At 43.7% G+C, this 16,747-nt stretch overlaps 1 protein-coding gene across 3 annotated transcripts; it reads left to right on the top strand.

Moving 5' to 3' along the window:
- The first annotated feature begins 1,114 nt into the window (after positions 1-1,114).
- Positions 1,115-16,743, top strand: clmnb (calmin b). 3 transcript variants are annotated; one of them, XM_085431298.1, is made up of 10 exons: positions 1,115-1,475; positions 2,318-2,379; positions 2,457-2,552; positions 2,947-3,030; positions 3,140-3,232; positions 3,333-3,559; positions 3,815-4,008; positions 5,044-5,126; positions 13,920-15,211; positions 15,943-16,743. In XM_085431298.1, exons 1-10 carry the CDS (start codon positions 1,409-1,411, stop codon positions 16,070-16,072), a joined length of 2,328 nt encoding a protein of 775 aa, XP_085287424.1. In that variant the 5' UTR covers positions 1,115-1,408; the 3' UTR covers positions 16,073-16,743. The 3 variants fall into 3 exon arrangements, with proteins under 3 accessions (XP_085287424.1, XP_085287425.1, XP_085287426.1); XM_085431299.1 differs by having other exon boundaries at positions 15,946-16,743; XM_085431300.1 differs by lacking the exon at positions 2,457-2,552.
- Positions 16,744-16,747: the final 4 nt, after the last annotated feature.

The following is a 16,747-nucleotide window of genomic DNA, read 5'->3' on the forward strand; positions in this document are numbered from 1 at the left end:
AACAACAACACTTTTGACTAGATGTAAATGAAAAGCAGCCCCTCTTTGTTAAGGTGCACTGTGAACCAAAACAGCTTCCACTCCGCCTGCAAAACAAAGAATTGCTTTTAAGAAGACATATGTCTGCATAACTGAATGTTGAGACACACCTAAGTGATAAAAATAGTTTAATTAAAAAACCCTATGGTTTGATTAAATTAAAACCCAGTTAAAAACACATAAACTCATATAACCCCTCTGACGCCCTGTGTGTTTCCACACCTGAACGCGCACACGCACGAAACCGGTTTGGTTGGCCGCCATCTTGGACTAATGCCCCCTTATTACTACTGACCTCAGCCCATAACCCTCCTGCAGACACACCTGTAGAGGAGAGTATAAAGACCTGCGACTCAACTGTGTCAGACATGCTGTGTGATGTCAGGTCTGTGGACGGATCAACACAGTTACTTTACTGGGTGGGACTTGTTTAACCACAAAGCTTAAACAAACCAAAACTAAACTATTTCTATGATTAAAAAGTGGAATCAGTGGAGGGCACAAAGAACACGTCATGTTGTACCCACGAGGAAACAGCTACAATATTTAGATGAAATGCAAATAACAACATTCACAATATTTACATCATCTTCACTGTGAAAGACAACACCAGGGTGTCCCAGAAAACGGATCAATTTTTTGATTATAAAGAATTAAACGCTTGTTGAACAAAGTTATTATAGTTTTGTATTTCTGTGATAAATATTTTTTAGCTTAATTTTTAATTGTTTCTGTCTTAGTTTTGGATTTTTGGAAATGAATGTTTCCTGTGAGACTCGACCTGTTTCTGGAATGTAGTAATTTTGCAAGATAAAAGACATTGCTGCAGGAAATATTAGAGGTAAATTCCAGTGCTATCAAACGTGACAAACACTTTGTCAAATCTCTCTAAAAAGATTTGTAATTTTCTGTTTTTCTTTCTTTGACTGATTAATACATCACAGGAACCTTGGCTTCCTCTGCTCGTACCTTTACCCTGAGCCAGGTGAGCTATGAAGAAATATGTGTGTTTACTTTAATGAATCATTCACCCATGAGATCTTCTGAACAACATCCTTATACGTGAAAACAGAAACCACAGCGAGTTCTTACATGCAAACAGACCCCTGGGCATGGAGTGACCACCACTACATACAGGATTTCATAAACCACAGACTTGCAGTCGGGTTCACGCTGTGCTTGTGGGAGTGGTGGGAGAACGCGTCAGAGGGAGGTTTCAGCGTGTTGGGGCAAGATACACCGCCTCTCTTTTGCCTTTACTTCAACATGAGTGTTTAAGGAAACCGTGGAGTGCCTCTGATTGCTGACATTTTGACTTATTCTCACTTTTATCTTCATAATGGATCATGTGCCAAGAGTCTAAACGAGAATGCAGGACAGCTGGGATTCACAGACAAACTCAGCGAGTGAGCTCAATGATAAATACACATCTCAAGGTACAGTCTCATCCTGGTGGGTTTTACTTAAATAACTGTGTATACAGGCCACCTTTGAAAAGAATACAAAAAGGACCATCATTGCTCTCCTGCTTCCTTGACTGCATTCTTAGGGAATTTTCCAGGTAGGTATTCTTGGCTTCGTGTCATTCGATTGCCCAATCATTTAGTGTTTTAGTATCAAATTTTTAATTATTATAAAAATGTTCCTTCTCCAGCACTGTTCAGTTGGGTTTCATGTAAACTGTCTATCTATAAAATAGAGTATGGACATTTAATTACTAAATACCTCAATATTCTGCATTCTTCTTAGATTAACACTGACACAACTTTAAAAACCAGCTGCGTCATATCCTACCAATCTCTATCCCGCTCTGATGTGCCGTGACATAGACACAGGTCACTTGTTGTTCTGCAGTTAAAAGCACCAGGGCATTGGACGTGGATCTTTTGCGTCCTTGTGCTTGCAGGGTGGGGCCTCGTGGATCAGAATAATTCTGGTGCCTCCTGTGGATACTGATTGGGATCATGTTTGGGAGGCTAGGTCAGTGCCTGGGGCTATTATTCTTTCTTCTGTGGCCAGTGGGGCACAGTGTCTCGCTCCTGCCAGAGTGCTGTGGGTGTGCACAGGTTACTTAGTCCACTGCAATGTTTAGGGTGGCTAGTGAGCGCTAAAAGCTAATCGATTTACTAATATTTGTCACAATAACAACCATACGAATAAAACACCAACGATTTCCCATTACACTGCGTTCCATTAACGTTATGCTGATCACTGCTGATGCCATTTTCATGTTTTATTTAAATATTGGTGTACCAAGGCCCTGTTTTCTCTTCCTCAGATGAACGAAAAGCAGTGCAGAAGAGAACCTTCACCAGGTGGATGAATGTGTTTCTGCAGAGAGTAAGGCACAAATCAGTTCATCAGATCACTCTGAAAAAAATGTGCTTATCAATGAGGGTCATGCTTTTCCCCCCCAGCGGGACCCTCCTATTGAAGTGCACGACCTGTTCACAGACATTCAGGATGGCAAAATACTCATGGGCCTGCTGGAGGAGCTGTCTGGGTGCAGACTAGTAAGAATCATGCTGTTCAAGAAAGATTTAGCCAAAGCCTGTTTAAATTTGGCCACTGCAAGCGTAGCAGGAGTCCTGGAAGCAGAGACTCACCAGGAGACGCTGGAGCACAGTTCCTGTGAAAAAGAGTTTGCTGTCATGGCCAGAGACAGGAAATGTTTTAATTACTGCTGATGTCATTTCCTTTGTTTGTTTAATTAGTCTCAAGCCTAACGCTTAGTCGAAGCCAAGCCAGCAGTGTCTCCCAGTTTACTGTCTTCATGCTGAGCTGTTGGTTGTAACGTCATTGTTCAGGGTTGCTATATAAATGGGACCAGTCTTCTTAACAGCAATAAAATCAACCAGCTCATTTCCCTGAACAGTGATGATGTTTTTTCTCGTCTAACTTTGTTAGCTTTATAGGTTTAGGTCTTCCTCTCATCGCATCTTCAGACTGAACAACATTTCCAAGGCCTTGGTCTTTCTGGATTACAGACATGTGAGTGTTTCCTTGTAGATTCAGTGACATTGCTCTGACATGTATGAATGACATGATTTCAAATCAGGAATAACAAGATTGTGATCGATGTTTCCTTGTTATCTGCCAGGTAAAGCTGCTTGGCATTGATGCTTCTGGAATTGCTGATGGTAAACCATCTGTTGTTCTTCACCTTGTTTGGAGCATCATCTTGCACTTTCAGGTTGGATTTATCATCTATGAGTCAAATGTCTTAATGTATTATCTTACTTCTTGCCCAGCCATTTATCACCGACTCACACCTCTGTGTTACTCCTACACAGGTAAAGGAGGTGATGGGAGGCCTCCAGAAGCATTTGTCTTCCAGCCTTTCCGCCTTGTCAATGAGCAGTTATCCATCCTCTAATGACCTCTCACCCCAGCCAAGTGACCCTGGCACATACTCTTGCAGCACTCTGCCAAGTAAAGGCAGGAAGGCTGGCAGGGAAGCAAAGTATCATGGGAAAGCAATCAAGGTGCTCCTGCAATGGGTCCAAAGATGCACATCAAAGTGAGCATAAAAAGATCAAAACACTTACAAAGTCATGTAATTAACACTGAGCCCAAACATATTCCCACTCAAACAATGAAACAAAATGTCAGCAGGTTACTTTATCCTCTGAGCTCTAATAGGTGGTAAACGTATCCTAACCCTACATCAGCCCAAAATTAGCTTTCTTGTTAGAAATCAGAATAGTTTTAGATTGAGCTGGAATGATGGCTCACACTTGTCATTTAATTAAATGGCATTTTAAACTTTTTGCAGGTACGGGGTGGACGTGAAGGACTTTGGGAAGAGCTGGAGGAGCGGCTTGGCATTTCTTGCTTTGGTTAAGTCCATAAACCCAGTCATGGTTGACCTGAGGGAAAGCTTTCATCGAGATCCAGTGGAAAACATCCGGCAGGCTTTCATGATAGCCCATCACAGCTTGGATGTACCGCCACTGCTGGAGCCTGAAGGTAAAAGATTTCTCATATTAGGTGAAAAAATCACCACGTTGATTATGTGCCCAGAGTGATGAGAGATTTCCTTTCAGTTTACAGCAAACTGTAAACATGAGAGCAAGTCTTCTATAAATGCATATATGAAATTCAAGCCCAGGGGGCTGACAAGACAAATGGAAATGATTGAATGTTTCTCTGAGGTGAGCGTATAGTGGACGGAGAAAAGGCACAAGCTGGTGCGCAAAAATCAACAGGATACAGGAAGCTGTCAGACAGCCCCCACAGCTCCCACAGCTCCCACTGTCACGCCCCCATTCTTGCAGCAAGAAGATGACGTACACAGTGTTACGCTTATGAATGAAGGGCCCTGCTTATACAACAGCATGGCCCTGAGTCAGGACTGTTATTGAACCAGTTTACTTACAGAACCAACCACGGACCTATTTATTTATTTGAAGAGTTCAGAAAAACGTCCTGACTCAGGAACATGAAAAATGTATAAAATGAGAGTCATGTGGACTCACATTGTCTCTAGAGAAAGCCACAAATATCACATTTTAAACCTCTTGCAATATTTAGTTAACATAAATTTCAAATAAACCCAGACCTGACTCAACCAACCATCCCCTAAACCAGGAACCTTCACCTCCACAGGGCCACACGATATGCAAGTTATTATTTTGAGGGCCCACGTGGTACATATACAGCATGTTTCCAAGCAGTAAAGGGTATATGTGGTTCAGTCCCTGGCTGCCACTGTCTGCATGCCAAGCATCCTTGGGCAACATACTCACCGCTGGCTGCTCTCTGATGCATCCATCACAGTGTGAATGTTAGTGAGCACTTAAAAGCATAGAAGGCAGTGCTTGTGTGATTGTGTGAATGTGGTTACAGGAGAGTAGAAACGCACCAATCAGCCCATTTATATGTTCTTACAAGCCCCTAGCTTTGTTTTACACACACACGCGCGCGCACACACACACACACACACACGCACACACACGCTTATGTTTTTAAGTGTTTTATGATTTTTTTAATCGTTCCCTGCAGATGTGACGTGCACTTCACCAGACGAGCAGTCCATCATCACCTACGTCTCCATGTTCCCAAAGTGTCACTCAGGTATAGATGAGGTTAGTGCTGCACAAGTTCACCTTCACTACAGTCTCACTACAGCGAGGTAGATATAAAAAAAGAAATAAATAAATGCATTTATATCACTCAGTTATTCTTGAAACTGCCACCGGCCGCCCGTCATCTTAGCTCAGAGACTCAGAACAGGTGAAGCAGAGCGTCGCTGTTTCATAAGATAAGATAACCTTTATTAGTCCCACACGTGGGAAATTTGTTTTGTCACAGCAGGAAGTGGACAGTGCAAAAGTTATGAGGCAAAAATTAGAATACAATAAGAATAAATACAGTACACAACTGTACAGAATAGAATAAAATAAAATACTATATACAGTAGAATAAAATAAAATAAATATACAATAAGATAAAAATAGAATACAAATACCAATACTATATACAACTGAGTAAAAATACAACGATGACAGAAGGATTATTGCACTTAGTATTATTGCATATGTATGGATGTGTGTGCTTGATCAGTTAAAGTCTTTATTATGGAGTCTAACGTAGCAAAGTCCTACTGTGCTCCTGAAAGTCTGAATCTAAAGGTGTCTTTGTTTAGAAAATGTAGTTTAGTAATAGTTTTTTTTTTTAAAAATAAGTGACATGTAACCCAACTTGTGAATTATTATTAAGAATGACCGAACTCCCACTAGCCAGTATCAGAAGATCTAGGATCGGCAGGAGCCCAAGGTATAAACACCAATAAGAAGAGACCACACCACAATATACTGTTCACAAATTTGTTATATTTGACACACAGCAGCTGCAACAATGTAATGAAAAAACAATAAAATAAAATACAAAATATTTCCCCCAAAATAACAAACTAAATAAAAGTGCGCGCATACAGCTTTCTCTGAGTCAATTATATGAGTGGATAATGTCTGATAACTGATGGATCGTTGGGGCCCGTTCAGTTTGTTTAATGTTTGTCCTACCACACTCCGATGAAGGAAGAAAGTTCGTAGTCCTGCAGGTATCTGAAGCTTCAATGGGAACGAAACTTTGGCTTCAATAAAACCTTGGCAAATCCTTTTCAATTTCGGGTTGGCTCGCCATCCAGTTAACTGGAACTGTGGAATCACTGCTCCTCGATGGGGCTTGCTTCAGACTGGGTCCGTCTGTCGAGTCATCCTTTTACCAGATAACAAAAAAACCTGACCGTTGACAGGGTGAAACTCTGAACAACCAAAAACAACTGCAGCAGACTTGCTTTTAACTCCTAGCGATTCGACTTCGGGAACATTAGTTTCTCTGGCACATGGCATTATATGAACAGGAACGAAATGGCAACACAGGAAATCATGTGATCAAGGTCAACAGCAAGGGTCACTGGGAGCTCATTGCTGATTGGCCAAGTTAAATGACAACAGATAATCTTATTGGTCCACATCTTCCTTTAAACATAAAAGAAAAAAGAAATGACTAAATTCTTTACATTATACATGAAAAAAAAAACTACTTTCCACTGCTCTTTTTTTCTAGCTGGGCTACAACCTCCCCCACTGAACTCATGCACGCCCCGTTGCATGGCAATGGTTGGGTAATTACTGTCTGATGGGTCTGGACAGGGCAATCTAATGGGTGATAACCCTCATCCAAAATGTCTGTAAAAGCCGTGGTTAAACCCTGGAACAGAGATTGCACCACCGCTATAAGTGGATGCCCAAGTTTCACATACTGAAGGCGTTTAGGCGGTTCTCGCTCCCTATTTGATCGTCTAGCAGAACCAGGTTGGTCTTGGCTTCCAATCAGTGTCTGGTCTACTGAGAGCTCTTCAGGAGATTCATCTGTTGGTGACTCATTTGACAATCCCATTTCAGTTCGACCTGCCGCCTCAACATCCGTAGACAGGTTTGGAGCAAGAGAAGATAACCCGGGATTCAAGTCATGACAATCACTTCCAGGTGCAATCCTTTCGGTCTCCATCTCTGCTGGTGGATTTTGGTCATCGCTCACGATTTCTGTGTCATGACAGTGACTCTCAGACACTGGAAGAGTTGCTGAATCTGGACTGTCAACAGGTAAGTTACATAACTGGTCAGTCTGTGGATTGCAGCTTGGATATCGAGCAGTAGAACCTTTAACTGAGGGACAAAATTCTGGAAGTTGTGCATCTTCCCCAGAAGACACTGATAAATAAGGGTGCGTTTCTTGATGAATGGTGACCGTAGGTATCTCAGAACTGGGGGCGTCTCTGAACCAGTAATTGGGGAAAATCTCATCCTCAGCCTCTGAGAATTGATCGGAGTCTGCAAATGGACTGAGACGTGTTGCTGGCCTGCGTCTTTGTGTCTGCCCTACAGGCTTGTCACTACTCTCGTTGGGGAGATAGCCACAAGGGAGTAATAGGTCCCTATGCAATGTCCGCAGTGGACCATCTTTCTTCTCAGGTCTCACAGTATACACTGGAAGGGATCCTGCTCTGCTTACGACTATGTAGATGGCTGCCTCCCACTTGTCTGCAATCTTGTTTTTTCCACGAATGCGGACATTTCTGACTAATACTCTGTCCCCTAGTTCTAACCTTCTGTATGCCAGCCATCTGACAGAGCTCTTTTATTGTGCGAGACTCAAAATCAGGTCCCTGATCACTGTGCAACTTTTCTGGGAACCCGTAATGCACAATAAAATTGTCCCATAGGCACTTAGCTACTGTGCGAGCCTTTTGATTGCATGTTGGTATAGCAATTGCATACTTAGTAAAGTGATCAGTGATCACAAGGATGTCTTTAGCTCCACTTTTGTCTGGTTCGAGAGAGAGGAAGTCCATACAAACCAGTTCCAGTGGCCTTGTGGTACTGATGTTGACTAACGGTGCAGCTCTGTCAGGCAACGCCTTTCTGCGCACACATCTACCACAGGTCTTTATTTTCCTCTCTACATCCAAGGCCATTCTGGGCCAATAGAATCTGGCCCTAACGAGATCTAATGTGCGCTCAATGCCCATATGACCTATATGGTCATGCAGACTGCTCAAAACAGTCTCTCTGAGCTCTGGGGGCAGTACTAGCTGGTGAGATACCCGAGACCCGAGCTGGCGTCTCCGGTATAAGATGCCATTTATAAGCTGAAACCGACCAACCTCTCGAAGTAGGAGTGGAAGATCTGGAAGTTCACCCCTTAAAGTAGGCGGTGGGCTTACCCCATGCTCAAGTTGGGATATGACATGCCTTAGACATTGGTCAGCTCTCTGTTTATCCATCAACTCAGCCTCAGTCAGTTGAGGAATAACAGGCAATCCTCCAAACTCATCTTCTTGTCCATAGCAGTCAGGCACAGCATCAGAGGACATAGCAAGAGTTTCAACAAGAGTAACACAGCCATCCAAACTCGGATTAACAGAGCTGGCGCTATACACTGACTGTCTTTCACAAATGGCTTTCACAACCGCTTGGTTGGCTTCCTCGAGATTTTCAAGATCAGCGAGATGACCCTGAGTGAACTGGAAAATGCGCTCCCTCTCTTTCTGGGATTTCAGATCATCCACAAGAGCTCCGTGGGGTCTACGGGATAACCCATCCGCATCCCAGTTTTGCTTCCCAGGACGATACAGCAGCTTGAATGTGAACGTAGACAAAGCTGCGAGCCATCTGTAGCTCGTTGCATCAAGTTTTGCAGTCGTCAATATGTACGTCAAGGGATTGCTATCAGTGACAACAGTAAAGTGATTCCCATATAGGTAGTCACTAAACTTTTCTGTTACTGACCACTTAAGCGCCAAAAACTCTAATTTGTGCGCTGGGTATCGAGACTCGCTATGCGACAGCCCTCTGCTTGCATAGGCTATGACACGTAACTGCCCTTCCTGCTCCTGGTACAAGACAGCACCAAGGCCTGTAGTGCTAGCATCAGTGTGGAGCACATAAGGCTTTTGAGGGTCAGCGAACCCTAGGACAGGGGCAGTTGTCAGCTTTTCAATAACTGACTCAAATGCCTGCTGGCAAGCTGATGTCCAACGGTTCCCAAACGGCTCTTTGGGATGGTGATAATGCTCTTGGCTGTCTCTTGATCTACCCCTTTTGGTTGATTGAGGATAGCCCTGAGTCAGATCATTGAGGGGCTTCACAATGCTGGAATAGTCTTTTACGAACCTTCGATAATAGCCAGCGAACCCAAGAAAAGATCGCAATTCCCTGAGGGTCTGAGGAACTGGCCAAGTACGAAGGGCAGAGATTTTCTCTGGATCTGTCTCAACTCCATTTCTGGACACTATGTGTCCCAGGTACCGCACTGAGGTCTGGAAAAACACACACTTTTCAGGTGATAACTTTAATCCAAACTCTCTCAACCGAGTGAGCACCTCCAACAACCTTGTTTCATGTTCTTCCAGGGTCTTTGAGAACACTATCAAGTCGTCGAGGAAAACTAGCACCTCTTTCAAATGCATATCCCCCATGCACTTCTCCATTAATCTTTGGAATGTGCTTGGCGCATTTGTCAGGCCTTGCGGCATGCGGTTAAATTCCCAGAAGCCCAAAGGGCAGACAAAGGCCGTCTTGGGTTTATCCACTTCATCTACCTCGATTTGATAATATCCAGACTTTAGGTCAAGCACAGAAAACCACTGGGAACCAGAGAGAGCCGCGAAGGTGTCTTCAAGCTTAGGAAGCGTGTAAGCATCCTTTATTGTCTGAAGGTTGAGTTTTCTGTAGTCTATGCACAACCGGACCTGGCCATTCTTTTTACGGACTACCACAATTGGCGAAGAGAAGGGAGACTCGGACTCTCTGATTACACCTGTATCAAGAAGCTCTTGAATGTGCCTACGGACAGCCTCAATGTCTTGAGGGTGTAGCGGACGAGCACGGTGTTTGAAAGGAGCCTCGTCTGAGAGCTTGATGTGGTGAGTCACCTTGTCGGTTCTTCCAAAGTCCAAGTCATGTTGCGCAAATACATCTGGCATGTTGTTAAGGAGTCGTGTGATACGACCCTTCCACTCGGGAGGGATTGGGGACTCTCCAAAGTTGAAGTTACAATTGGCCTCTTGAGTGAGATCTGCCTTTTGCAAGTTAACCACACTCTGCTCCTTTGACAAAATACATTGGTAAGCGCTAATGTCAGCAATTTGACATTTAGCAGGAATGACAATGTCATGTTCAGATTGGTTGGTAATCACAACTGGAAGCCTAAAGGGTCGTTGTTTGGACAGGTCAACCAGACAAGTGTTCACTAGCAGACCACCAGGTAGAGAGGAACTGGAAGGCTGCTCAACAACAACTGATTGTTCATGCTGAAGACCGCTGGCAGTAGAGACACCCTCCAAAACCACTGTGGCCCCTGCTGGGACAACCTGAGAGATTCTGCCCTTCAGTTTTACAACACCATGGTGACTGACGTTAGACTGATTGTGTCTGAGTTCAAGCACCTTAATGACCGCTTTGTAGCCGTGAGGAAATGTCTTGGGATCTCCTGGATTAGCTTTGCAATAAATGTCATACAACACATCAAGTGTATTTGTCCCTATGAGTAAGTAGGACCCTGAGGTAGCTCGAACGTCAGGAACTATGAGAGCTAATGTGGGCACCTCAATAGACATACCAAGAAATTCTTTTGGAAAAGTGACAGTAGTTTCAATGTATCCCAAATAAGGTACAGCCTGTCCATTCGCCCCTTCAACCTCCAAGAGGTCATAGAGAGGCTTGATGTCCTGCACTGACATGTGTTGTTCATAAAAGGATTGGGGGATAGTAGTCACTTGCGAGCCGGTATCTAGCAGACAACTAAATGTTTTACCTTCAATTATCACTTCAGCAGTGCTCCTGGTACCAATCAGACCCTTTGGAAGCCTGAAGGATTGCTTTTCACTACTGGAGTGCTCTAGATCCACACACTTGCCTGCTTTGCTGACAATCTTTACGTCTGTGGGACGCTGCGCATGTTCTTCAGCCTCTGTCTGTCCCACAACAGAGACTGGATCTAGTTTAAAGGTGAACTGGAGTCGCTGGGACAACTTTGACTTTCCCACGCGTGCTGCCTCCTCTCCAACTGCTTCTTCTTTTCAATAACTAGTGCAGAATTTGCAGGGTTTGTACAAGAAGTGGCAATATGCCCATCTTCCCCACAGTGAAAACAATACCAAGGCCTGGGCCTGCCTGTCTGTTTTACTCCGGCTAATCGATGCACTTCTTGATGTGTGTTGTCCATTTTCGATTTACAGGTTGTCTTTTTAACCGGTTTCTTGTTGGCACGCTCACTTAGCTTTTCCTGTGATGCAAATGAGGCTAGCTGACTCTGCAAGCTAGCTATCTGCTTTTGAAGTTCCTCAATAGCTTTCGGACCACACTGTGGGCTTTCTCTTACGCCTGCACAAACACAGGAACTCTGAGCATGGACAGATACTCGTTTTGATGAACCAATGTGCTTTTTCATCCTATCAACCTTTGCAGCTTGTCTATCTTCTTCGGTACGCAACATTAGCAAGAGCTCTGAAAATGACGGTGGACAGTTTTTCTTGTGTTCAAGTTGCAGACTGGAGAGCAATCCACTATCCCAACACCCCCTACAAAACTGCTTGAGGAGATGTTTGTCTACATCATCAGGTGGAATACCCCCCCTTTTTACTGCTAAATTTAGTGCTAGCTGTAAACGATGGAGGAAAGCTGATGGTTTCTCGCCTGGGTCCTGAAGGGTATTCATGAACTGAGCAAAAAGCTCCTCACCATCCTCTACAGCGCCGAAGGCTGAATCGAGCAACTGCAGATAGGCTACTGGGGGTGCGCTGGGACTCAAGCACTTCACCACATCAACTGCAGGTGGAAGCAAATTCTCTAAAATCTTCCTGGACACCTGCAGATGGGTCATACTGGGGTCACTTAAAAGCAGCTCAATGTGTGAGCGCCAAGTCTCATAGTCTGTCTCATTGTTAGGCCTGGGAGTTTTCCCTGAGAAGGAACGGATGCGCATTGAAGAATGGATCTGTGATCCAATGTCATCCTTCCTTAAAATATGCTCAACAACGACCTTCTGAACTTCAGGGGGATTTACATCACTAATCACTATTGAAGGCTTCTGTACACGCAAGGGTGGAACTGGAGTTGAGACACCTTGGTCACTGCTTACCCTTGAGGGACCTGAAAGCAACTGGGGCTGTGGTATTGGTGTCTCATCAACAATGCTACCATGTAAGACAGAAGGTGCCTCATCTGTATTCTCAGTTGTCTCACAGATTTGTGATATCATCTCTTTCAATACTTCCTCATAGGTTTTGCCACTGAGCTTAGCCAAGCCCTTTAATTCAGCCAAGTATGACTTCGTGACACCTTCACCCACCTTAGCAGTGTAAACGCTTGCCAAGGCCCTCACACAGTAAGAGACATTTGGTTCACCCTCTGCAACATACTTGTATGGCATAAGAGGCTCTAAAGCTTCTACAGCTGAGCCACTTGAGTACTCAACAATCAGGTTTTGATGAAACTCTGAGGTAGCATCATCCACTGGCAAAAGGGTTTTAACACCACCATACTTTTTCAAAAACTCTAAAACTTCTTCATCTTTCTCTGATTTCGTGATCCCACTCACAATAACTGCATTGGGAATTTTTACACCTGAGCGCTGGACAAAATCCATGTCAGACACAATTTCTCATTACTGATGTTTAAAAATTCTTAGGCTCCTGGCTGGCTCGCCACTTATGTAACCCAACTTGTGAATTATTATTAAGAATGACCGAACTCCCACTAGCCAGTATCAGAAGATCTAGGATCGGCAGGAGCCCAAGGTATAAACACCAATAAGAAGAGACCACACCACAATATACTGTTCACAAATTTGTTATATTTGACACACAGCAGCTGCAACAATGTAATGAAAAAACAATAAAATAAAATACAAAATATTTCCCCCAAAATAACAAACTAAATAAAAGTGTGCGCATACAGCTTTCTCTGAGTCAATTATATGAGTGGATAATGTCTGATAACTGATGGATCGTTGGGGCCCGTTCAGTTTGTTTAATGTTTGTCCTACCACACTCCGATGAAGGAAGAAAGTTCGTAGTCCTGCAGGTATCTGAAGCTTCAATGGGAACGAAACTTTGGCTTCAATAAAACCTTGGCAAATCCTTTTCAATTTCGGGTTGGCTCGCCATCCAGTTAACTGGAACTGTGGAATCACTGCTCCTCGATGGGGCTTGCTTCAGACTGGGTCCGTCTGTCGAGTCATCCTTTTACCAGATAACAAAAAAACCTGACCGTTGACAGGGTGAAACTCTGAACAACCAAAAACAACTGCAGCAGACTTGCTTTTAACTCCTAGCGATTCGACTTCGGGAACATTAGTTTCTCTGGCACATGGCATTATATGAACAGGAACGAAATGGCAACACAGGAAATCATGTGATCAAGGTCAACAGCAAGGGTCACTGGGAGCTCATTGCTGATTGGCCAAGTTAAATGACAACAGATAATCTTATTGGTCCACATCTTCCTTTAAACATAAAAGAAAAAAGAAATGACTAAATTCTTTACATTATACATGAAAAAAAAAACTACTTTCCACTGCTGTTTTTTTCTAGCTGGGCTACAGACATCATTGTACAAATGAGTAAAATAGTTTTTGAGGGGATTTTTACGTAAAAACATTGATTTTCAGAACAATTACAGACTTCTGTGTAACGTCTGTTGTTACAGTAACAGATGGATAAACATATCTGTTCATAAATGACGTACTGAGAAGGATTAACGAGATATAAATGACAAAATAAGCACTTACTAATACCTTCATAGTGTGACATTATTACATGCTAGCAGTATTTCTTTGGTTCTGCTATCACTGACATGCTTATATTACAGGCTCCCACACCAGATATTGACGTTCCCGAGATTCCCAGTTTTGGATCACTTGAGTCAGTCAGCTTTGAAGAGACTGACGCTGATGTTCCAGAAGTCCAGGTGTTGCTGAAAGGCTTGGAGAAGAGCAGCGAGCAGCTTCTGTGGAAGCGTTGGTCTCGGAGATCTTCAGGAAGTCCCCGCTCTCCGTCCTTTCACACAAATGGAACAGCTACCTCCGACCAGCCTGCTGGGACTGCTTCAGACTCACATTACAAAAAAAGGAAAGGCAGTGCACGAAGCACTTTACAGCCACCCAGTCCTCTGGATGCTGGCATAGTCAGCCAGGAGGTCCAGCTGTGGTTGGACAGTGGACTGGATCAAGGCTACGACAAGCGACGAGCACAAAGCTGCTATTCTTTAAGCTCCGAGGAAGGAATCTACAGCTTACCATCGCTGGATTCAGATGAGGAGGATGCATATAGCTACATCCTAGAGCTGAATAAAGATGTGTTTCAACCATATAATCAGCTGAAAAGACAAGTACCAAAGGTCAAAGAGGAAACAGCAGAGGAAATGAAAGAAGAATCCAAATATCAGGAAGGCTCCTTTTTACAAAAGGCTGATTTTGAGCTTGAATCAGCCCAGTCAGCGGTGCACAGGAAGTTTGATTTTGACAAAAATGAAAGAAATCTCAGCAAAATGACACACGGTGGAGCAGCGCTTGACTTTAAGCCAGAGGGTGAAAGTAGAAGCACAGAGGAGCATGAAGAGCAGCGGGCTAATAGAGGACAGAGCAATGATGATGGTGATTATTGTGAGGAAGAAAGGGGGAAAAAGATGGAAAATGCAAAAATGTTCAAGAATGGGGTCGACAAAACAGAGGACAATGCAGCGGAAGCAACTGTTGAAGTGGCCCGTTGGCAGGAAGACACCGAGGACGGAAGAGATGCAGAGCTTTCCAAAAAACGTGGACAGGTGGGAGGGCAGGATGTAGGGAATGAAAGCCAAGATGCTGCTGTGATGAAAGAAGATGGGAAGAGCCAGAAAAGCACAAATTCAGAAAGTTTTAAGGGTGAAGTAAATGGAAAAATAATAACTGATGAGGCTGCCTGTGAAGTCAGAAGTGACACAGAAGAAGAAAGTGGCAGGAAGTGTAAAGAAGAAAAAGTGAGAGACACTGATGAAGTTAAATCAGCAGCTGGAGAGGAGATGACGACAACAACGACAGAGCACGATGGGGAGGAGAGTCCCAGAACACGCCCACTCGGAGGTCTCTGGCCTCCTGCCTGCAGGTCAACCCCTCGGTCACCCAGGTAACCATTTATCAGCAGAAACATAATTCACCACATTTGCCAAGACTTCCAGTTTACTGTGACTCAGTAATAACACTGGTAACAGAGACAAGTTCGTTAAATGTCTGGAACAACGCGACTTCCACACAGATGATGAGCATCGTTTCCTTTTACAGCTGCTGTTCACTTGCTGTGTCTCTTGTATTGCAGCATAAAGCGAGTAAATACTGTCGCATTACTGTCAAAGGGTCTTTGTGCAAACAGCAGCCTGGTTTGGAAAGCGCTCAGTCACAGTGTGATCATGGCCCAGAGGAGTATTTCTATAGAGGCTGTTTTTCAGTTCAATAGTGCCACCTACTGATGAAGGGGGGGGCTCCCTCTTCATGTCTAAAGCACTTACCTGGCTAAACAGTATCGTCACACTGAGAAGTTTGAGTTATTAGTGTTTTTATATATGAAATATGAAACATGCTTCACTTTCGAGCGTGTTTTAGGATTTCTATTAAGTCACAGGGCTGCTTAAAGTTAACTTAAAGTCTGATGAGCCAGTCCCAGGATGCTATTTATTGTAATCTAGCCGTAGAAAACAAGGTAAAGAGTTAACATGGATATGATATCGTTAAAGCTTCTGTTTGGATAAACACTATAAAAAGATATCTGCATTTGAATGTAGTTTTTGCTACTCCCGATTTCGATGTGCTTGCTTCAGTGTGTGCAGAACCTTCACCTCACACTCCTTCGTTTGTCTCCAGCAGTGACGAAGGATCCCTTCTTCAGCCTTCAGCAGCCTCTTGTGGAGTGACCCTGTCAGAGCTGGAAATGCTCTTGGTCTGGTGGGTCCTGCTGTACTGCTGCCTCATCCTCAGTCAGATGAACCTCTGAGTCACTGCAGCACAAGCTTCTTATTCCGACATGCTCATGAGCCCAGTTGCCACTAATGAGGCAAACAGGGACACATAAGGCTGGACCGACTCTTCATCTGTGACACAGTTTCCTAAAGACGCCATTTAAGCAGATCCACAGAATAATCTGATAAGACTCAGGGCCGTAGTTTCAGATAAAGCTAAATCCTGTAATCCCCATTGTTACACAGGCTTTCAGCTGCTCGGTCTTGCACCGCACTTATTATCAGAAATGGTTTGGGGGCTTTTTTTTTTTTTTTTTGCTGAACACATGTCCAAAAATTGATTTTCCTAGTAAAAAGACTCCTTTTTGAAATTCACTTGACAAAATCAACCACACGGTGGCACTGCAGCATCGCAGCGACCTTCTTATTTGTCTATACAGCATTCTGTTGCCTGCTGAAGATCCCGTGTGACCTGCTGTTTAATTAGAAGCTGTATTGACAAGTGAAGATTAAGCTGATAATACTTAATGAGCACTTTGGCATTTCACAGACTCTCACTGTGTCACTTATGGCTTAGACTGTGGACCGCTTTATTGTCTTCATCTCGGATGCTGCCTGAGTTCAAGCTTATTTTTACCACAGGCTTTCTCCGGGATAATTTTTGTGACCATCTGATACAAACAATAAACCAGCTGCTTGATGTGTGTGCA

The sequence above is a fragment of the Copadichromis virginalis genome, linkage group LG15 (genome assembly GCF_057382275.1).
Source record: "Copadichromis virginalis isolate Kocher_CV1m ecotype Utaka linkage group LG15, C_Virginalis_male_GT1.1, whole genome shotgun sequence".
In the NCBI taxonomy this organism is placed as follows: Eukaryota; Metazoa; Chordata; class Actinopteri; order Cichliformes; family Cichlidae; genus Copadichromis; species Copadichromis virginalis.